We start from the raw sequence: 23,832 nt of genomic DNA, 5'->3' as shown, positions 1-23,832 counted from the left end.
CACTCTACTTCAACATTTCCAATTCAGTACAGTGACATTTAGAAATGTCTTAAGTAGTAAGCAGCAGACACACAAACAGGCCAGAACCAAAGTTTGATCGTGTTTGCCCTTGCCCCTTGTGATGGACACAGTCAAAGACATTCAGAAAATGCAATATAAAATACTTTCTCTCAACGGGCAATTCAAGACAAGCAAGAGTCCAGGCAGAAATTTTTAAAAAATGATTCATTTACACAATATATAACACAGTTCAAATTGTAAAAGCTTGAATGCATTATTCATTCTAAAGGTGAAGTTACCACTTTGACTGTTCACAAGTCTTATAGCTTCTGAAATAAAACTCTTATTTTACCATTAAGCTGTATTAGTAATCAATTTGTTCAGAAATTGAGGGCTAAGATTAGCAAAACCTTACTTTTCCTTTTGGCAAAGGGATCGAAAACACTATATGAATGAAAAAAAGTTAAGGTTTTTTCAATATAACAAGAAATAAAACGTCTTTATCTAATAAGATATAAGCTTTTCTTGTACTACATGAGAAATAATTGTATTAAAAGCTGACGAGAGCAACGAAAAGTACTATTAGAATTGTGTGTTTGTTATTGTTCTAAATACTTGTTTACAGAGTTCAACATCTGAAGCTTTGTCGTCAAGACCTCTCCCAGGCTTATGCACAAACTACAGGGGGTCGAGTACTGGCCCAGTTACATGCACAGTTTGTGAGAGAGAGCATGCAATGAAACTGCAGAACGAGGGCTGCTGGAGACAGATACAAACTGAAAAAGAGGTAATTCTGGTTAGGGGAGAGAATATGAGAATGAAAAAAATAAGAGAGGAAGAGGATCAAGGTGGAAAAGGAGAGGAGGATTAAAAATGTCAATATGGTCAATGAGGCTTAGTTTGGATTCACACCAAATCAGGCGTTGCGAAGAAAACGCTAGTAGTCCATTTAATTTGATCGCCTGCAGTGTGTTTAGGTTGCTGCGGTCGGGACGGCAGGGGATGGCAATTAAAAACCCTACAGCTAAAGGTTGAAACAGTACCAACTTTTGGAGGAATGCGACACAAAGTCAGGCTGCATTGGCTAATAATGGAACCCGGAGACTCCCATGGGAAGAAGAACATTGTTTATCTTGTCTGTCTTGCAGTCTTTGCTGCACAATAGCTAAACCAAGAAGTTCATTTGATTTGTGGACATTTGTTAGAGCTTGGGGACAGGAAATGGAGGGAAAGTACCGGGCTAGATTTCTATTTCTTTTCTTTTCTTTTGATGTTTAAAGGCGTTTGGCAGACTGCTTTATGATCCATTGTCGCCATTGTCTCAGTTAAATGGTTAAAGTTCACAAGGATGGGCCATTTGAACAACACAACCTTTCGCTACATGCAACCTGATGGCTAAAAAACACTAACACTTTTTTTATTGCTTTCTTTTTCTGTCCCTCAGGTTTTCTGCAGAACAGGAATCCAGACTTCAGGCCAGAGTACCACAACCTGGTACGAAATTACAAGATGATTTAGAAAACTTCATTACTTTGCTCGGAGGATTGCTTTGTGCCTTAGGAGTCCAGGTTTCAGAGGAACGAGCACACATCAAATGTAATTGCAGCAGAACGACAGCAGTGTTTGTCAGCAGGTGAGTTAAGCAGGTGTTTTTTTGGCATCACATGAACATGTGCAGGGCACACAGCTGGCAGAAAGTGGGCACCGCAGGGGTTTTACCCTGGGATTACAGTTTAGCAGGTTAGAGCTAAGCAGGAGTCACCTCAATCTCATCAGCCTCATGAAATGTACGCTACCAGCCAAACACACACACACCGGCACAGCTGTAGAACACAATACAATTTGTGCAACTGGCAGACGGTGCGCTTCCCTAGCTTAACACCATACACACATTAAGTCACACACACACACACACACACAAACACTGCAATGCAGGACAGACGCTTCCCCCTCCTTTCATCCGGTCGCCCTCGCAAAGCCAGCTGTAGAGAAAATTAGATTTTGGGCTGATTGGTTTTGTCTTCTTTTTTTTTCGCAGCCTCTGCACATCACTACTTCCACCACTTTCGCCTTCCCTTGGTGCAGCTTCATCCCTGGATAAACCATCGTGATAGAAAACTTTCCGTTGGAGGGACATCAGACACTCTGCTTGTCTTGCTTTGATTACTCCTCCGAACGTTCTATTTGACTTTAAGCTTTGAGTTTGATTGTTTTTTCATCTCTATGGGTACAGAGAAGAGTAAAAAGTGGTTTTTCGTGATTTCTTGATTTCTTGATACTATCACAGCCAGGCTTGGCAGAACCTCTCATAGAAGTGACATCTAGAAGAAGATGGCATTGAATGCTAAGCAGTAGCAGATTTTTTTTTCATCTCTTTACGATGCTTAAAATTTGTATCCAAACTTTAAAAAACTTTGTCTGAGGGAAGTGAGAAGAAGAACGTCATCAGAGGAGTGTTTCACAAAGAAGCTCTTTGTGAAAAGGGAGGGTTCAAACAGAAGACGAGAGACCTTGATACGTAGATAAACTAGGTGAAATGAACCTCGAGAGAAAAGCAACACTCTAAGGGAAAGGAAAGAGAATACAGAGAAAGCGGCAGATAACAGAGGCACTGAGCAGCGGAGGTGAAAAGAGAGGAAGATGGGTATCTTTTTGGTCTAGCATGGCTAGAGATGTGATGGAACACCCTTCAGGCCCGACCTCCTCCCTTCTCCTGCTCCTCCTCCCATCTTCCCTCCCTCTCTACGCTGCTCTCAACTAGGCTGCCAGCTTTTCTTTGGCTACGTCGCTTCATTGCAACGAGTGAGACGGAAAAAGAGAGAAAGCGCCGGAGCCGAGCTCAACATTCACACAGATGGCAGAACAAACGAGAGGGACCTGCTGCATCCGTCCACACCGTGCACTGGATTTCACTAAAGATGGACTAATCCCAAGATTAAGGAGGGAAAAGAGAGAGGTGGATGTAAAGAAAGCGGGAACAAGAGAAGTTAGGAAGTAAAGACAGAGGGAATTAACATAGAATAGAAGCTCAAGGAGACTTCTCCTCTCATTGAGAGCAAGGGAAGCAGTCGGGCTACGGCTGTGTGTGTTTGTCGAGGCATTTCTGTGCAAGAGGCAAGCTGTGAAGAGAGAGGGAGAGAATCCTGTGGGAGACGGGAGGAAGTGTAGGAGCGTTGCTGAGTGCACAGCTTGACTGTGAGACTCCGTCAGAGTGTGTGTGACTTTGTAGTGCGAAGTGTAAGTCAGGGGTCGTGCTGATCGCGCTGACCTAGCCTGTTGGTCATTGCGTGGAGGCGGCAGCGCAGCAGGTGGTGGTGGACTGGGGACAGTGGCAGGCCTAGGGGTGGGGGCATGGCCATGGGGGGGCCGCATCCCATCCTCCACCCTGCACCGGGACAGGCGCTGGGGCTGGGGGTCCTGGAGCACTGGCCCATCCAGGGGAGCTCCCAGACTCTCGGAGCTCAGGCCCTGGCTGAGCGGGGGGACGCCCGCAGCCACAGGAAGTGGGGGTAGTACTCTGGGAGGAGATGGGGCGGAGAAGGGAGGCAGGGGGAGATGCTCCCGCAGGGTCTGGGTTCTCCTTGGCTCCTTGGTCCTCATCTTCCTCACCTCGCTATTCTTCTCCGTCTCACTCCGTGGGGGTGTCGGTCTCAACTACCTGGAGCCCCCCGGGTGGGAGGAGTCGAGGCGGGTGAAGCTAGTGCCCAGCTACACAGGCGCACACAGGCTGTCAACACCCGACACCTCGCAGCAGAAGACGTGCGCCTGCTCGCACTGTGTCGGAGACCCTGGGGTTTCTGATTGGTTCGATGAGAACTACGACCCAGACATCTCACCTGTGTGGACCCGAGACAACATCCAGCTGCCCTCTGATGTATACTACTGGTGGGTGGTAAGTAACATTATGTTTTACCTTAACATGCTAGATTTAGACACAAATAATATAATATGATAAATGAAGAAGTAAGAACAACTTGACAAGCTGGTGGGGTCATGCAACTGCGAGGCAAACATTCTAGGAATTCTTTCACTTTAATGTTTTGCAGTTTAATTTCTCTATTTGTTAAAAATCTCCAAAACTGATCTTTTACAGGACCCATTGAAATGCATTTGCACGGATGACGTTAAGAACAGTTTTTCTGATTTAACATCCACAACACACAAATAAGATCATGATTTTACAGTACTTTCTATAATTTTAGTATTCTTTTTACTAAATAGCAGCAACATCAATCACTTTCTAATGCAGAAGGGCACAGAGAAGAAAAGTTGGGCAGATAGATGGATAGAATCTGAGGGATGAAACCCTCTTTAATTGTCACATATACATGCACACAGCACACAGTGAAATTCAGTCTCTGCATTTAACCCATCCTAGTACTAGGAGCAGTGGGCAGCTATTGTGCAGCGCCTGGGGAGCAATGGGGAGTATGGGGAGTATGGGGAGTGGGGGGGGGGGTTAGGTGGGTTGCTCAAGGGCACCACGGCAGGGCCCAGGAGGTGAACTGGGTACATACAGTTGCAAGAAAAAGTGAAAAAAAAAATGTGAACCCTTTGGAACTACCTGGATTTCTGCATAAATTGGTCATAAAATGTGTTCTGATCTTCATCTAAGTCACAACAATAGACAAACACATTCTGCTTAAGCTAAAACAACACAAACAATTATATGTTTTTATGTTTTTATTGAGCACACCATGTAAACATTCACAGTGCAGGGTGGTAAAAGTATGTGAACCCTTGGATTTAATAACTGGTTGACCCTCCTTTGGCAGCAATAACCTCAACCAAACGTTTCCTATAGTTGCATATCAGACCTGCACAACGGTCAGGAGGAATTTTGGACCATTCCTCTTTACAAAACTGTTTCAGTTCAGCAATATTCTTGGGATGTCTGGTGTGAATCGCTCTCTTGAGGTCATGCCACAGCATCTCAATTGGGTTGAGGTCAGGACTCTGACTGGGCCACTCCAGAAGGCGTATTTTCTTCTGTTGAAGCCATTCTGTTGTTGATTTACTTCTGTGCTTTGGGTCGTTGTCCTGTTGCATCACCCATCTTCTGTTGAGCTTCAATTGGTGGACAGATGGCCTTAAGTTCTCCAGTAAAATGTCTTGATAAACTTGAGAATTCATTTTTCCGTCGATGATGGCAATCTGTCCAGGCCCTGAGGCAGCAAAGCAGCCCCAAACCATGATGCTCCCTCCACCATACTTCACAGTTGGGATGAGGTTTTGATGTTGGTGTGCTGTGCCTTTTTTTCTCCACACATAGCGTTGTGTGTTCCTTCCAAACAACTCAACTTTGGTTTCATCTGTCCACAGAATATTTTGCCAGTAGTGCCATGGAACATACAGGTGCTCTTTTGCAGATTTCAAATGTGCAGCAATGTTTTTTCTGGACAGCAGTGGCTTCCTCCATTTTATGACCAACTTATGCAGAAATCCAGGTAATTCCAAAGGGTTCACATACTTTTTCTTGCAACTGTATGAGGAAACCAAAGGGGGGAGTAATCCATTGTAATCACAGATCTCTCTCCATCATCCTCATCCTCTTCTGTCAAGTAACCAACCAACCTGCTTACAAGTACTACATGCTGCTCGAGTCATATGTCATGTCATGGTGAAGCACAACATGGTGGGTCACTGGGCTTAAACCCCTCTTTGGTATAAAGAAATGAATATGAGAGACTGGAAACATTACATTAAAGAAATGTTGCATTACATTCCTCTTCAGTTTGTTTCGGCGAAAAGTGTGTTTGTGTGTGTGTTTCTGGGATTATATTGAGTGTTATACGGTGTCCTTCATTGGCCGATCCAGAGTCTTATTTTAGAGCCTTAGTCTCAGTCCTGCACTGAAATGGCAGAAAACTGCAAACACAGGCTAACAGCTGCCAAGTCATTAGGTCACACTGCAACAGGGGGGTTGATGTACTGGGAGAGAGAAAGGAGATAGAAATGAAAGAAGGAAAAGATGAGGGGGGGGAATTCATAGTAAAGGAATAAGTGAGATCACGTAACGGTACGTCTACACTACAGGCATCAAAAAATGCTTTCAACGCTTCGCCCATTCACTTGAATGGGGTGACGTAGAAGATTTTTAATCTTCGCCGAACTGCATTGTGGGGAGCATGGCATGGCTTTGCAAGCATCACGAGCATCTATCGGCATCAAAAGTTGAACAATGTTCAACTTTTGAGGCTCGATGCTTGGCATCAGCCAATCAAATCCCGTTTATGCAAATCCCGCCAGTGCAAGCGCAGCCAATCAAACCGCGTGCAAGCTGGGAGAGCCAGACCGCAGTTCATTTCCTCATATTCCAAACGAGATATTACGGTAGCAAATCACCCGGTTCTTTACGACCGGAACTATTTACCGGGATACAAACCGGAGGAACCAGGCATGGAGGGAGGTGGCAGAGACAGTGGGTGAAACTGATAGTTTTTTCGCCTGTTTGGAGAGTTTATATCCAGTTTACTTCGTTTTAACATTGCTATTGCTTTGTATGTCGGGGGCGGGAGATTCATGTGATTGGTTGCTCGCAAAAAATCGCCAAGCTTCAGACACGCCCAGCTTCAAGATTTTTTCATGCCTGTAGTGTAGACGGGCCGTAAGGAACAAATAAAAGACAATGAAAGGACCTAAAGAACAGAAGAACGATACAGGGTCGGTAAACAAACCAGTATCTGCAAAGTATTTTTTGTCATTGATCCCTTTCAAATGCAATTACTGTATACTGTTCACTGCTCTTAAAATATTGTGCAAATTACAAACCCTCTTCTGTTTCTCTATGCTAAAGATGGCCACGAATGCATCATGTCAAAAACGTTGAGTCGAGTCATGTTTTATCAAGGTTTATACATATGACATGGTTTTTAATCAGGAATTTATTGGACATTTTGAGAGAAGTCCTGGTCAAATGGATAACGTTGCTTAAAAATTGCAACATCTAAGAAGAACAACTAGTAATTACCCCTCTGTCACACAAGGAACACATGTGCCTTAGTGGCAGAGAGAACCAGGGTTGCGTTCCAATAGTCCATTTAGCTTAGGAACCTTCCTAACCAAGTGAAATGACCCGGAAGTATGTCAGTGGCAGCCATGTTAAGTGCCGTTCCAATTCTCCAAATGAAAGGAAAGGAGGTTTCAAACTTCCTTTATAACCTCCTTTAGCTTAGGAACCACTGGACCTCCCTTGATGAAAGGAGAGGAGAAAATGCTGCCCCACAATGCATTGCAGCCGCAGCATTTGCCGTCACTCAATAGTCGGCCGTTCACGGAAACAACCGATTATGACGGAGAAATTATATCATGAACGTTACGGTGCTTATTAAGCATTTTAAAACTTATGTGGTAAGTTGCCAAAATGCTTTGTTTTGAACGTTCATTAGTATTATAATCAAAAAGAGAAATATGAACGTTAGTTTTTACTGAAATGATCAAATAAAGTCAATATTTCAGTCTTTACTGAGCTGTGTGGAGTTTGTTCAACTTTTAAAAGATGTTTGAATGGTGATGTACCCAGTGATAGATTTTAAGGACTAACGTTTATAATAAATACATTTGTATTGATTTTAAGATCTTTTCATACAATCATACTTATTGGGATCATTTGTATTAATGTGGACCGGAGGGAGAGGGTGACGAGCATAAGTTTCACTTTCCTTTTTTATTTCAATTCCAACTTTGGTCATGAAGAATATGTTTCTCTGTTGTCCACATTCAAAAAGCATAAAACAACGGCATCAGGGCACGGTGCAGAGTCTCTAGATGAGTTTACAGTAGTCCCTCGTTCTTATTAAACATCCATGTTGTAGTCCGCTGTATAGAAAACTGTAATTTCCATAGTTTCACCACAGCAGCAGACGCCCACAATGACGTCCGCTGGCGCATCATAAACACGTCGGATAGTGAAAGTGCATTCGGATTCTCTAAAGTACCGCGGTCTCTTCTCCTAAGTCCTTTTGAATTCTCCTATCCACTATCCCTTAACCCCGTGACGTTTCACTCAGAGGTCAAGGAATAGGATTAGGTTTAGAACTTAGGAGCTAATTTTTGGACTATTGGAACGCAACCAAGGCCTTTATTTGAGACAAATCAACCAATGTTAAGGAGAACAAGCAAGTGTGTGTGCATAATTGGAGTATATTTGTCTTCAATCAAATGTAATGTTTTTTGTGCACTGCTGTTTCAAGAGTGAAGGGAATCAAGCACCTAATGGAACAACAATTTCGTATAAAAAAATGTTGTGCCGGCCTTAAGTGATTTTCTCATTTAAGGGTGTAAGCACTCAACTGTCAGTCATGCTGATTTTCAATGAGTAATTCTGCATGTTTGCTTAAATGATTGAATGGAGGCTTTGACATTGACTTCCAGAGACAGCTGATTGAAGTCCAGTGTTTGGTCTCACCACCTTTTTTGAAATCCTTCACTGAGTTTGAGGCTAAACATGCCCTTTCATTTGTAGTAAGTGGTAGTTAGTTTTTAAATTAGCATTAAGCCACATAGGGTTTTATCATTAAACATAAGGAGCTAGTAAAAACTTCTGAAAGACCAAAAAGTGTTATGTTAACTTTCACTTAACGTCACAATAACCATTTTGATGTTACAAGAGATAAATTACACTTAAGAAGTTAGTTTGTAGCATTATTTGGTCATTTAAGCTCGTGTTACTGGCAGCAGGTTTTATACTTAAAGGTATACTGCAATACAAGTTTGTGTTATTTTAAACAGATAAAATATTTACTACATTACCATCTCTTGTTTTTTAATCTCAGGTCATAGCAAGGCTCCGGCATCATGCAGGGCTTCAGAGGCAGAGAGAAAAGATGAAAATGCAGAGAGTCAACAGCATGAAAAACAAAGTCAGATAGGAGAGTAAAAGAAAGGTTTAGTGGTCTCTGATTAGTGCTGATAAGCTGCGTGGTGCACAGGCTTCCCGGAGAGATGAAGAGATGAAGAAAGACACGAGGCGGAGGAGAAACAAAGAGGGAGTAAAGGAAATTAAAGAGAAGGAATTAGACTGAGATGATGCATGAATGGAAATGTAAGCGAATGAAATCTGTGTTAGGAAAAGCGAATTAAGGCCGATGGTGAGTGAAAGGAACGAGTGGGAAGTTGAAGATTACTGTGTGGGAGAAAGGGAGAAAGACAAAGATGGTTGGGGATAGAAACAGCCATGTGGTGGTGGCCAATATCTTGACGAAACTTTTGTGTGTCTGCATTATTGTTTTGGGAGATTCTTTTTATGTTGAGTGCAGGTTCTGGCATTCTCATTGAATGCATGAATGCACATTTGCCTGCGTGGTTTGGCAGAAGCTCAAATTAGAGCAAAATTATTCATTTGAGTTTTTTAATCAATCAACCGCTTTTTGATAGACGTGGCCCGTGTCTATATTCACTTACAATTCCACAATGAGGCAGTTTAAAACCATGATCCAAAAAATCAGAACACAAATGAACAAAAAAAAAGAAAAATATATATTTTTACTCTACTGTGAACAACATGTCTTGCTTTTAGAACACAAGCTCTCTCAATTTAAAGTGTGTGTTATAAAGAACCTATGTTAAAGGAGAGGTTCACAATTTTACAACAGGTGTCCATATTAACACTTAAACAGTTTTTGTTGCTACTGTAATCATTCCTTTTGTTGATACTGGCCATTAAAAGATCACTTACTAATGCACTACCAATGGTCTGAATCAACAGCAGGTAAATGTGTGAGTTTGTAAGTGAATTAGGCTGGAGCCACACGAGGACGATAACGAAAACGGACCGCAATCGTTATCAAAAAAGTCTTCCGTCCACACTCAACAGGCACCAGAAAAGTGTCCGTTCACACGAGACCGCACGAAAGCGCTGGAGACGCTGTAGTACATATGCCAGGCCTGTAAGTGGCGCTGCACTCCAGCCACAAAAGCAGCGAAGAAGACTTCCCGCGCATGGTTGCCGTGGTTGCCCTTCTGTTTATTCTCCGCTGTGCACGCTCTGGCTCTTTTTCTCCCTCCCCGAGGCAAGCGTTTGCTCCTGCTGTAAATCTCTCCGGTTAGTCCACCAGCAGATGAAAAACACCCACCTCTCCGCCTCTTCCAAGGGACGAGGGGGCCATGCGGCAGAGTTTCAGTTCGATTTTTTTTCGCAGGTCAACATATCCGTTAAAGTTTAAATCTTCCGGACAAAATTAGAAAAGTGCCGGTCAGAGGTTTTCTTTGTTATTTATTTAGCTTTAAAACAAATGAATAACGACTCTATATAATAATATAATAATAATAAACGGAGCCTCTCTTTTCCTTCCGCTCTTCTGAGAGCCCAGCAGCTGATCTCTGAGCACGAGAGGTGGGGAGAGGCGGGGCTATTGCTTCAACGTTATCAGGACATGATCGTATAGGCGTGAACACGGAGCCGTTTGCCCCCCCAGAGCGTTTCGTTTGCAGATCTACCCACCTTGGGACCCGTTATCGTTTTCTGCGTTTCCATGTCGGCCTTGTGTCCGAACCGTCTATCTGATAGTGAACTGTAGCGGATACGACCGTTATCTTCCTTGTGTGGCCGGGGCTTTAGTAGCCCATTTTACTGAGTAGTGCCAGGTTCCTTAGGTTGTTAGTATTGTTTCCTATTAACGGAGTCTGCATATGAAAGAAAAATCTGTGGGTAACAGGACAATGTTTTTCCCAATATTTGTATAGGAATCGTTCTGGTTTCCGTTTGTAGTCTGAGTAGGACTGACCTCTAATCGTTAAGTTCCAGGACTTTGGCTAAACGCTCTGAGTCAATATCAAAAACAAATCTGTGTCCGATGGAATGAACCCATCAGCTATCGTCTGACGCATATGAAGGCACATACAATCCAATCGTAGACGTCATCCCTAAGCCCCAAATGTATTCTTGCATCTGACTGTAAACCCAGATATCAGTTTATGGGTTCCAAAATGGTGGCAACATTGACCATTATTGCCATTGCTACAGAAAGGCAGCATCTCTTAAATATCCCAAAGGCATTATAACCAATTTTAATGTAGCTGAAGCAAATGTTGAATGTTTTTTGTTTACCTTTGCATAGAAAAGAAAAAATGTAATCAAATTCAAGTAAATTCAAAGTGAATGTATGGTGCTATCCAAGCCTGAACAAAATGACCTACAGTATCATCATTCTCCCCTCTTTGTCTTTCTTTCAACTCCATTTACATCCCATGTCTTTATTTATGCTCCTCTCTTTTCTACATTCAACACATAACAAACTTCTATTTGTATCCAGCCTCTATTTATTCAAGTTGTTCAACCAGACAGAAAAGGCGTGTTGTCATCTGTCACTTCCCCCCGAGCAGGAACTCTCGGCATCTCGGTGTTGTTCGTGACACAAAAAAAACAGTGCCTGGAAACAGACAAAAAAACACACTGTCCCTGAAGATGTAAAAATACTTGCAGTCAGACAAGTAGTGTGGTGAAGCAAAAGCATTTGGTAAGGTCGAGAAGTTTACAAGATGTTTGGTACTCTCCCACACTTTCTGCTTTCTTTTGGACATTTGACATCCCTTCTTCCCCCGCCATCTGTTCCGCCTTTTTTATTCAGCTTGTTTTTGACATGTGGGCAGCTCCTTTGACCACTGCTCCACCAGCCAGACTGCATCCTGTCAGTCTGACACATGGCTGTTACCTAAACAAACACACACACACACACACACACACACACACATATACACACACACTTTGCTAATGAATGCTGGCGAGTGCATGCACACACACGTATAAGGGAATAGGGTAAGTATCTACATTTAAAGTCTGTTGTCAAATCCAATTTGTGCAGAGGAGAAACTACACATCCTCAACACATTTGTTTATCTTTCTCTCTAGATGCTACAGCCCCAGTTTAAACCCCACAGCATCCAGCAGGTGTTGCTGAGGCTGTTCCAGGTATTTTATATTATTAATTCATCTTTCCACTTCCAAATCAGCCAAGTCATCTCTCTTGGGCCAAGGCTGAGGGCTAAGCCGCTAAGGTTTATCAGCATTCCTTGTTAATTCATCTGGATTATTCTTCTCTTTTTTATTCTGACTGTCAATGCAGCACATACAGTTTTAAAGGTAACCTATTGTGCAAAATCCACTTTTTCATGTGTCCCCGCTGTGTAAAGAGATTCTGAAAGTTTCAGCTAAAAGATTCTCTCTCTTTTTGTCCTGATCCATTTATATAAAAACCTGTCTGAAAATGATGATCAGATTTTGGCCACTTTATGATGTCATAACGATTTTTTTGGCTTGTGTAACGATAAGCCAATAACCACCTTAATCTCCTCCTAGAGCACCATCGTGTTTTTTTTTAACCACATATTTCTCGGAGGGGCGTGGAGAGTGACTCCTTATTTTCATCTAAAGTAACAGACACAGAATCAGCACTTTTGAAACGGGGCTGAAACAGAGGGGATTATAGGATGCTGCAATGATCTGTTTGGTGTTTGGAGCCAAACACTTCAGAGACATGTTTTGTATATATCTGAGACTTATAATATATTGATGAAAAATAGTATAATAGGGGACCTTTAATATGTCAGTATGGCTCCTTGAGGCCAGACTCATGTCTTTTTCATGGAGACTATCATGCAGAGTTCACCCCAGTTTTAAGAGCAGGATGTCCTTTAACAATCTGGTCTGAGCTGCTGGTTAGATTTTCAAATGTATCTTGCAGTTCCAGTGCTGTTTCATTTCCTGTGCAGTTTCATTCCAGTCAGTTTGATTGAATCGTGGCTGTGTGTCGCAGGTGATTCCTGGAAGGTCGCCGTACGGCTCGTGGGATCCGGGACGCTGCCTGCGCTGTGCCGTGGTGGGCAACTCCGGAAACCTCAGAGGGGCCGGATATGGGCCGACCATTGACGGACACAACCACATCATGAGGTGAGAGGCATGGATGTGACAGATAGAAGGGCAATGAGATAAAGAGGAGAGCAGATGCACAGCTGCATTACATGGAGCAAGACTGAAAGAAAGATATGGAGATGGAGGAAAAGATGAAGGTGGATGAGGAAGATAGCTGGAGGGTAGAAGGGAAGAGAGATTTCATGAAAGGAAAGCACTATAGCCTTAAAGTTATATAATTATAAAAATAAAGTTTAATTTTATAGCACTTTTCATACACCAGGTGCAGCTCAAATTGCTTTCACAACATGGCACACATCACAAATTAGTACAAATCATAAGAAATTCACTTCAATTCACTAAACCCTAAAATCTTATTGCACACATGCAGCGTACATACATAATATAAGAGTTCAAAGGACACGATGAGGTAAAAGGTGTAATACAAAGAAAATACAAGTAAATAAACAATGAACCCACTCGGGGGAAAAAAGAGGAAGGCATAAGATAAGACAAAATGATTAAATACAATACAAATATTAAAACCTATAAAATAAACAAAGCAACAGTAATATACAACTAAAATAAACACATACTGTATCATCATCTGTGTGACACATTTATATAGAAGCCGACAGCAGATGTGTTCTTCTGATCAGCTTTTGATACTATATTTAATCTTTTTAATTCTGTCCTATATTCAAGTCTAATTGGTTGACGGAGAGGTCACCTGACTAGTGTGAGGTCACCACACAGAGGGTTTATGTCTTCAGAAGCTGAAACGTATAGATCGTGCCTCTCTCACGCACGCACCCAGGCAGAGAGGGACATAAATCTTTTTGTCTGAATCAATCCCCCCCACGCTTTCTGGCGCAGCAGTGATGGATCACAGGGCCTGATTGTCGTCAATTGGCATGGCACACACAGCTATGTTGTTGCCCGCGGCTATAGTGCTTGTCGTGGCCACGTGTTTTTGGCATAAAAGCCTCCACAGGAATGACAAGTATTTTTTAGTTTAACGCATTAGCATCCATTAGCGTTGCATTCTCAGTGGACTTGTGTGGGCTGCTTCCAGGTCCGTCTCACTGTGGTTTGATTCTCATTCTGTGTTTTATAATCAGCTTGGTCCACAACACCACCACCCACCTGCTGTCTGTGTGTCTTCCCACTCCCGCTATGCGAACAAACATCTGTTTTGTTCACTGACATATGTGTAGGCGCACTTAGCCGCCTTTTCTTTTTAAGGTGCCCCTTCCTGTTTGTATGAACAGCTCGGTTCTCCAGACAGTAGTGAGTCACATAGACTGTAAATACAGCAAAAGACAGAGTTACTGTCTTACGGGGAAACATATGTTTATTATATTCAAGGGCATGAAAAATGGTGGGAACACAAGGACTCAGATGAAATTGAAGGAAATGCAATGGGGGATGGATAGGAGGTTATATACAATAATTATGACGAGATTGGGAAACATTTGCATAGCACCACATCCACTAAAGGACATACACTTCGCTATTGGAGGGACAACAAACCTAAAAGATTGTCTTCTTTATGCATCATTTTCAGAGGTAGAAAAGGAGACAAATGAAAGAATAAAATAAATGTTCTAAGTTACTTATTTTTTCTTGGCTTTTTACCAATTCTTCAGAAAACGTTTTACAAGTTATGCCTTTTAAAAAGTGGTGCTTAAATCATGACTTAAATCATGAGTTGAACCACTTTCATAGTAATGATGACTAAAACCACTACTTTTACCTGGTTTCCTGGTAATGACAAACCAAAAGTGAATCAACACTCTTCCCACCTTTGCTGTTTTGGTTCAGTCCGACTGCTCTCATGAGCAGCTTTTCAGTGCTCCAAAAACCCGCTGTACACCACCTGCTCAGCACCAGACAGGAAACAAATAAAGGTTAGCAACCAGTTGGTGAACATTGTGGAGCATTTGGCAGCTAAAGAGACAGATATTTCCCTAAGGAGGAGACCAAAAAGGAGCCGTAAGGAGGGTTAATATTGAGCAGACAACCCCTCGATGTGGATTCATTCTGGTTTGAAACCGCTTTAGTGACTACGGCTGAAGCTCAGACTTTACTTGCTAGAATAGTGTTAGCTGAAGACGTGCAATTCTCATAATCTACCTCCCTTTTTTCCCAGAATAAACCTGGCCCCCACAGTAGGGTACGAGGAAGACGCCGGCAGCCACACCACACACCACTTCATGTACCCGGAGAGCGCCAAGAACCTGGCAGCCAACGTCAGCTTCGTCCTGGTTCCCTTCAAAACGCTGGATCTCGTCTGGATCACCAGCGCTCTGTCTACCGGCCAGATCCGATTGTAAGAAGAGAGACACACACACACACACACACACACACACACACACACACACACACACACACACACACACACACACACACACACACACACACACACACACACACACACATACATACATACACACACACACACACACACACACACACACACACACACACACACACATACATACACACACACACACACACACACACACACACACACACACACACACACACACACACACACACACACACACACACACACACACATATGCATAAACACAGATTAGCACACATGCGATTGCACACAAAGATAAACTGTATTCCGGACACATCACACTGCACAGGGACACTAACACACATAAGTAATGTTTGGGGTCTTAAATACACTTCATTTTTCGCACACACATACACACACAGAGTCGCTAGGCTGGAACAATCTGTCAGCCGTCAATCATCCAGGATTCATTGCGGCAGCCATCACATAAAGTGCTGATTGAATGTGTGTCATCAATTTCTCTCTCTTTACCCCCCTCCCTCTTTCCCCCTCTTTCTCAGTACTTACGCTCCAGTGAAGCAGTTCCTGCGCGTAGATAAAGACAAGGTCTGTATTTTCATTACTTTTGGCTCTTCTCAGAGTAATACGGCATACACATATGCAGCCGCACACAAACACACACGGTGAACCCTCTTTGCTGCTGCAATTAGATAATCCCCTCCCCATTGTTGATGAGGGATTACAGTTAGATCATAAACCTTCCTTTTTTTTTTAATAATCTTCTGCTTTCGCTCTTTAATCCCTGAAAATAAATAAAGTCAAACTAATCCCGCCATGCGAGGACTTTTTGTGAATGTCTTCTGGTCAGAGCATGGATGTATAATAAGAACTGGATACAGCGTGGGAGGCGGTCTTTTGAGAGAGCAAAACTTCACAGATTACCCATCATGCCTAGCTGTCAGAGCAGAAGAATTTATTACTGGATGTGGATATCGAGTACACCATTGCACTTTATATGCTGCTGCTAATTGGCCATCTTTATCTGCTCGCAGACTTTCCCATTGGTTGGGTTTTATTTATAAATTTCTGCTTGGGTTGATTCCCTCCTACATTTGCACATATATGTGTCAAAGAGAAAGTCTATATGGCTTGCGCTCCCAAGATTGTATTCAGATGCTGGTTCCTACCGTGAGAACAAAACTGGGTTAAACAGCTCTTAAATATGCTGCCCCCACAGCTTGGAACAATGTACAGAAGGAGCTGAAACTCTCAGATTTAATCACTATGGGGGAATTCAGGTCCATTTTAAAGGACAGAGAACACGACACCATTGGTAGATGTGAGTGCTCGTATATCCTAAAATCGTTTTAAATGTTGCCAGTTTTGAATGATTTTTAATAGTTTGTTTTACTTCGCATATTGACTGGCTAATGTGCCATTTTATTTGTGTTTTACAGCTGTATTAGTCTGCCTGTCATGTCTGTGTTTTATCTGTTGTAAGTTCGTACATGCTGCCCCTCTTGGCCAGGTCACTCTTGGAAAAGAGATTTTAATCTCAATGAGTCTTTTACCTGGTTAAATAAAGGATATATACTGTATATAAGAACCTGTATGTGCGCTCACAGAGCATGCGCCCCTCAAGCCCCGCCCCCCGAGCTCCCACTCTCGGCCATGGATGTATAAGCTCTCGGCTCACTAGAATGAATGGAGGGAGAAAATAAATCTAGATTGAGCTTTTAGTGCATTTTACAACTTTAAGAACCTAATGTTTCTAATAAGGGCTATAAAATAGTTCATACTGGGTAGTTTATTTAGTTTCAAAAAAATTATCCGCTGATTTACAGACGTCTCTTTCCCCATGTTAGTCAATGGGAAAAAGTATTTTTGGGCCCAGTGACGTCACTGACCGATACGGAAGTTGCAGTACCGCCGTTTGGACACAACGAATTTTGGGCACAGAGTCCGGCGCACTTCCTGGGGGTTTGGGTCAGAGACACGGGCCGTTTCTCAATCGCGAGGATACTGGCTTGGTAGTCGCATACTTCCAAGTCACTTCCTTCAGAAACGAAGCAAGTATACTTCCAAGCCACGGCTTCGGAAAACGAACAAGAATGGAACAGGCTAACAAGTGTGCCACTCTCTCTAACGGTTTCAACATAAACTGTCCCGAAAATAAATACCTCACGATGTCTATCTAATTATGAACTTGCTTTACTTTCACGGAACACATTTTTGGTGATAAAAAATGCAACAAAGTAACATATTTACCAACACATGTTCTACGCCACTACATACTTACATTTAAATGTGTGCTGCGCTGCGTCGGTTCAGCCTTTCTCCGCAAGGGTTTTTGAAATTGGTCCGTGCGCAAAGCATTGTGGGGATTTGAAGGACGCGAAGTCTACCCATGTGCAGCCTCGAAATTACCCCAAAACCAAGGACGTGGCCTCGGTGGAATTCCAAGTATGCTGGAGATTGGAACAGTCCTTCGGCGGCACTCGATGACGTAGTATCCTTGAAATATTGGCTTGGAAGCCAGTTTCCTCGCGATTGAGAAACGGCCACGGTGTGTTTTCTAGTCGGCCGCAAAAATATACATTTAAATGAATAAGAGCTGCTTCTTTGGCACTTCACCTGGAAGCAGATGATAAATGTCATATGACTTTTCATTTGGTGAAAAGTGCTTCAAATCTTTCACAGCGGGAGTATTCAAATTTCACTGGGGAATTGTTTTTCTTTTGAATATGCAGCAGCTTTAATTTTTGCAGCTTTGATCTTTCCTGAATTTCGGTTTAAAATTCAAGCTATGAATCTGAAAACAGAGGAACTTGGATTAAATTTAACATAAACTATAAAAAAAACAAATTGTAGATGTTTCTGAATATGAGACTTTGGTCAATGCTGTGTAGATACACTACTTTCCATGCAGGATGGTTTGAATTTTCGTTTTTCAGCAACTCTGCTTCTCTTGCACCAGGTCCAGGTCTTCAACCCAGCTTTCTTTAAATACATCCACGACCGCTGGACCACACACAATGGGCGCTACCCCTCCACTGGCATGCTAGTGCTGTTCTTTGCCCTGCATGTCTGTGACGAGGTCAGTTTATTTCTCTTCTCTACTTCCAATATGTAAATTCTTGCACCATGCTGGAACTACATTTTATAGGTTAATATTTGTAATCACACACTTCTTTTCCATCACTCCTCTAGGTTAATGTGTTTGGCTTCGGGGCAGACAGCAGGGGAAACTGGCACCACTACTGGGAGCAGAACCGCTACTCCGGGGAGTTCAGGAAGACCGGTGTCCACGATGCGGACTACGAAGCCCAGATCATCGAGCGGCTGGCCAAGGCCGGCAAGATCACTTTATTCCCCGGGAAATAACCAGCAAATCATCCTTTGTATCTTAGTCTTCGATCACTGATACGGCGACAGACACTATAGAGTCTGCTTAGAACGAGTTAGATATTTTAACCAAAAGCTTACTGGTTGCTGGTTCCAAACAATGATATTCCGTTCACTTTCCCTTAGTTCTGAGAGCCAGTAGAGGCCCTGATGGGAAAAGACTCCAAGTAACCAACGGGGAACATATAGATCCAGATGTAGTTCTGCTTTTCACAACTGGCCTAAAGGTGGGAGTTAAGCCTTACATTCAACTCGGATTGAAGAACGAGTGAACACTGGACAGCAGGAAAACTCATTCAATCACAACAAAAAGCCACTCTGACTTAAGGGCCCAGAGAGAGCGTACTGGAAAGGCCACAGTAATAGCACCGTCTGCATTATGGAGACTATTGTTCTACACTTGGAAGTGTGTAAAAACGTACACCCTCTAAGTACGCGGCTCTGTACCGTAGACCTGCTGACAAAACTGGCAATCTGTTGACCAGTTGAGACTCGAAGACTCACATTTCCATCTCTTGCAGAACCCTGGGCCATGACTTTATGCGAGTTCTGCCTCACCATACAGCGTTACAAGGACCCGTTCTGACTTTGATGGGCTGTACAACTCTGGGGTATAAGCCAATGTGTGATTGCTGTGGGTTATATCATGTGTCCTCTAAACCCACTCCCCTTGGGTCCTTTACAGGCTTAGCAAGGCCTTGACAACGTGTAGCAGACTAACAGAAACATAATCAGGACTTTTGCCTTTTGACCGTTCTGACCCACACAGATCACCGCAGCACTAGCATGAGCCTGCTAACCCCACAGCTGAGCTTAAGACTTTATTCACACAGGCAGGGGGGGTTCTGGGAGGAGCATTGGTTTGACTGCTCTAATGAGGCCAAGAGTTTGTCTCCTGGGATTTAATGTTTGGATGGAGTTTCATCCCCATGTGGTCTGTCAGGGTCTAATTTGGGAGACTGGTTCTTCATGCCCCAGCTCTCTGAGGCAGCATGAGGAGCACATCGTCTTTCTCCAGAGAAAAACTTGTTGGTTCACGGTTTCCGTGAAGCAGACTTCGACAAAAACTGCTTTGGGCTCGCCACTTTGGCTTTCTGACAGGACTGAAACATCAGGGGAACCTCGCTCTGTTTCTTTGCCCTTACACAGAACTGACTTCTGTATCCCAGAGGAGTTAAGAGACTGTCAGGAGCATTTTGCTTCAGATTAAGGCCAATATCATGGGGTGAAAGAAAAACCCCACTGAGTCTCTCCATTGGCCACTAGCACTGGTTCCCGCTTAGCCAATTAAAACTTCAGCTATCTCTAGAGCGGGCAGAGCCACCAGACGCCTTAGACTTCATAGAGTGGTGCAGTGATGAGTCCTAAAACCCGGAAGTGAGTTAGCATTTTACCACTTCCGGTTCCCTCGTCTCAGAGCCAATGGGATTTCTCCATAGGATTTTGGAAAATAGCTCGAAATAAGGTCTGTGGTTGACACAAATTTAAGAGACGGATCACGTTTTGTTCTACGACATTAAATAATAATCAGCAGTGACCCCACTGGTGATTTTTGAAGAGTTTACGTGTCGGAAAAACGATGGTTGTTAACAAGTGGCTGAATAGGACTACAGAAGTTGTCGAGGACGTTGTATGCCATTACGCCGAACACGTTAACACTCCCGCTAAGTTTGTTTGCCCCTATTCTGCTTGAAAGCAAGTACCTGCCTCCTGCAAAACAAACACTTCAACTTTTACCATTTAGAGTCTGTAGTTTTGAATATGGATCTTAAGTTGGCGTGACGTTGAAGTCGTGCGACCCTGCTGTACTCGGCTGTAGTTTGTTTATAGCATACCGTTAGCATTTTGCTTCTGGCGATTAGATTTATGATTCGAAAATGTAAAATGTTACAAAACGTTCATTTATCAAAAAGGTTCGTTCTCCACAGACCTTGTTTTGAGCTATTTTCCCAAATCCTATGGAGAAATCCCATTGCTTTTTGTCGTGGGAACCCATGCGCAGCTTACTTCCGGGTAAATACGTCATCCCTGCACCACTCTATTGCTGCATCGATTAAACTGCACTTCCTGTTTGATTTCTTGTTAATGGCATATCCCACTGCAGACTTAATTTCAGGCTTTGTACTGTTTGCTTTGACTTTACACTTTGTGATTTATACTGTTGGCTCAGATTTTATTTTCTACCCAGTTGGCTTCTTATCATCATTTGGTACTATCCTCAAATGATGACACATTTATAGCCTCATTTATAACCTCCATTGATAGTTATTCACATATTCAGTGAGGAGGCACAAACAAATAGCAGACATGCGAGTGCTGCTCAACCTTTTCAAAAGCGTCACTGGAAAAAATTAAATGTGAGCCATGAAAAAGTAAAAAGTATTTGGTGTGATGTGAGACATTTAGGAAGTAGCTGGTGACTGATAAGGGAAAGTACTTGGGGTTCCTACAAAGGTCTGGAAAATATGTAGAACTCTTTATTTCTAACATGCTATACGTTTGAAAAATATTTGGGGCGTTTGCAAGCCGTTTCGCTAGATCATTACTTTTGCTTTGTTTTCTTAATGTTGTAACCATTGTAAACATGGAGGTCAACAAGCACGGGTCAGTTCTCTGACTCAATTCAACTTTGGGTTTGGAGGGTGGACATAGTTTGTGGTCTTTTTGGATTCTAACTCTATTTAAACATTTGGAAAATATTCTTTTAAGACTTTTATTTTATTTTACAAAACAACAGGTATGTTGCTACTGATGGATTCGGTGTTGTGGCAAGCACCAGGGTATGTTTAAAACTGACTATAGGTTGGCAAGTCAAAGCACCTTGTGTGACTCATGTGTGTTATGCAATGAGCAACCAAAAAAAAACTAATCTACGACCTCAAAAAAAAATTCTAATGAAAGCTACATTTTCCTCTAGAAGCTGTGTAGGAACCCTGCCGCAGATGCTATATGAAATAACAACTGTGCATATGAGAAAAGAGCACATCCCTCTGAGTGGATTAAGAGTTAAGGGATTTAACCACATGGCATTAAAGCTCATTATTATTGATTAAGTGGTTTTTTTACATGTAGTTAAAAACACACACACGCACACACATGTACACACACACACACACACACACACACACACACATTGAGGAGGGTCGGGTGCTGCCCTCAGCAGGCGATGTGAAGAACTGTTCTTTCAATATTGATATTGGTTCTGTTTGGTGTAAAATTGTGTTATCTTTGGAGGATATTGTGTAGCCTCATGTGACTCTTGTGTATTGTACCTTTTTTGCGTTTGTTGTTTTTATCCTTCTTTGCACATAACATGTCTTTAGCATTGAGCTGTGCTCACTTAAAGAGTCTGGGGCAGAATCTGAACATTTTATTTGTATTTTCTATATCTGTCATACACACAGATACACACACACGGACATTTATGCTTTTGTGCCTTGTCCTGCCGCTAGACATATCTCGCCTATAGCTGCTCCATCTTTGCATATTTTTAGTCACACACACTCCCATGTCTTTTGGCTGAGAGCTGTGCCTTCTGAGCTGAACACACACACACACACACACACACACACACACACACACACACACACACACACACACACGCACACACACACACCTACATGAAGACACACATCGCCTTTTTCTCGGGGTACTGGCGCCTACCACTCTTCACTTCCCATTCTGCGTTGTGCACTGACATTGTAGGCCTGCTTTAAGATGGCTGCAGACCATGTAAACTGGTGTCGCAGCGTGAGGTGTTTATACTTTTGAGGTATATCCAGACAAGAAGTAGTGAAGAATTACAGGGAAAATACCAGACATAAAGTGTGTCAACATTTGCAGTAACCTATCTTATCTCTCTGTCTGTTTGAGCTACTGATGGTAAACATGATTAAAAGTTTGGACGTATCAGTGTACCGCTGCCTTCGTGGTTCAGTGTTTTTTTGCCTTGGTCAGCGACTGTATTCCTGTGTTGATTTTTGCTTCCCTAGATGCTCCTTCCAACCTTTTAAAAGGAATGTGTAAAGTGTTTTTTGAGATAACGTGGCTCTCTGGCGGCGGCCTAATACCTTCCCCTGCAGTGGGTGGGAAGATCCTAATAGCCCCAAACAAGGCCATGACCACGAAAACCGCTATCGACATCCTCAATTTCTCACAAATGCAGACCAGAACATTGTGATCAGATAAAGTGGTAGCAGGGTGATCCCTCCCTGCTGGGTGAGCCGACACTGGAGTTGAGTTTACACAGAAAATGACACAGTTTTGAGAGTGTTCCCTGTAGCATTTATAACCTAAAGTAGTTATTTCCTCCTGTCGCTGACCCAATAATACACATTTCTCTTTTGGTCCTCTCGAGTGGATTTAAAAACAGTTTTAAGAAATATAGTTTCCAGTTCAATTGATATGGCAGGGCTTTGTAAGGGTAATCAGTCAGGAAATAAAACGGTGTGTGAATGTGGTGTTCAACCATCTGACAGAAGCAATCCAACTACATGGGCAATTCTGATCTACTCAAAAATGTAAAAAAAAAAATTCTTGGCCCATGCTACAACCTTCCAACCGTATCATGAAAATTGGGCCAGTCGTTTTCTCGCTTTCCTTGCTAACAAACCTAACTGAAAACAACCTTGTTGGCGGCATTGTTTGAAGATGACTAGTGTGTTCAAATTCTTCAAAGTCATAATTTATCATAGAGGTATTTTTTTTATTCCAGGCCAGACTTATTTTAAACATCACTGCACTAAAATCATTCCTCATTGCTGTCAGCAAATCCAGGTTCTTTTCACATTCAGGACTATCTTTACACCGCCTATGTGCTGAGGCAAATGTTAGTAAAGCCTGATTGCCTGGAAATGTGTCATTGAGCCTTGTACGACTGCACAAAGCAGCCGCAGCAGTACTGTAGTTAACCACATTCTATATTTTCCTGGGGGAAGGGAGGCACATAAAGCTAATTGAATTATTATTTATGGGTTAATTCAACAGAATGACTGTAAATATGAACATCTAAAATATGGAAACTATTTTTTGAAAGGGGTATATCTGTATCTCAACCTTTTTATATCCATCTACATTATCAGGAATATGTGACATTTTGGGAGATACATTTTGTAATGTAAGATGATTGATACCACTGTGTTAAACATCATTTACTTAATTGCTGAAAATATTGTCTATTCATAGTACTGGACGGTCAAGGCATCAGGAAAGGTGCAGATACTTTGAAATTGGTCCTACATAACCAGAGGAAGAACGGAGCAAAAGGAGT

At 42.5% G+C, this 23,832-nt stretch overlaps 1 protein-coding gene across 1 annotated transcript in view; it reads left to right on the top strand.

Moving 5' to 3' along the window:
* st3gal2 (ST3 beta-galactoside alpha-2,3-sialyltransferase 2) overlaps positions 1 to 22,480 on the top strand; it is a gene marked incomplete at its 5' end in the record, with an annotated part of 40,467 nt that extends 17,987 nt beyond the window's left edge. Inside the window, 8 exons of the mRNA XM_079680455.1 lie at positions 1,445 to 1,494; positions 3,247 to 3,892; positions 11,849 to 11,908; positions 12,753 to 12,886; positions 15,000 to 15,179; positions 15,719 to 15,764; positions 18,136 to 18,255; positions 18,369 to 22,480. Coding sequence (XP_079536581.1) covers positions 1,445 to 1,494; positions 3,247 to 3,892; positions 11,849 to 11,908; positions 12,753 to 12,886; positions 15,000 to 15,179; positions 15,719 to 15,764; positions 18,136 to 18,255; positions 18,369 to 18,542 — 1,410 coding nt within the window. The 3' untranslated portion in view covers positions 18,543 to 22,480. The remainder of the gene's footprint in view (positions 1 to 1,444; positions 1,495 to 3,246; positions 3,893 to 11,848; positions 11,909 to 12,752; positions 12,887 to 14,999; positions 15,180 to 15,718; positions 15,765 to 18,135; positions 18,256 to 18,368) is intronic.
* Positions 22,481 to 23,832: the final 1,352 nt, after the last annotated feature.

Source organism: Notothenia rossii (genome assembly GCF_949606895.1).
Source record: "Notothenia rossii genome assembly, chromosome: 5".
In the NCBI taxonomy this organism is placed as follows: domain Eukaryota; kingdom Metazoa; phylum Chordata; class Actinopteri; order Perciformes; family Nototheniidae; genus Notothenia; species Notothenia rossii.
Note: the sequence above shows the minus strand (reverse complement) of the source record. Positions and strands in the feature narration are given on the sequence as shown.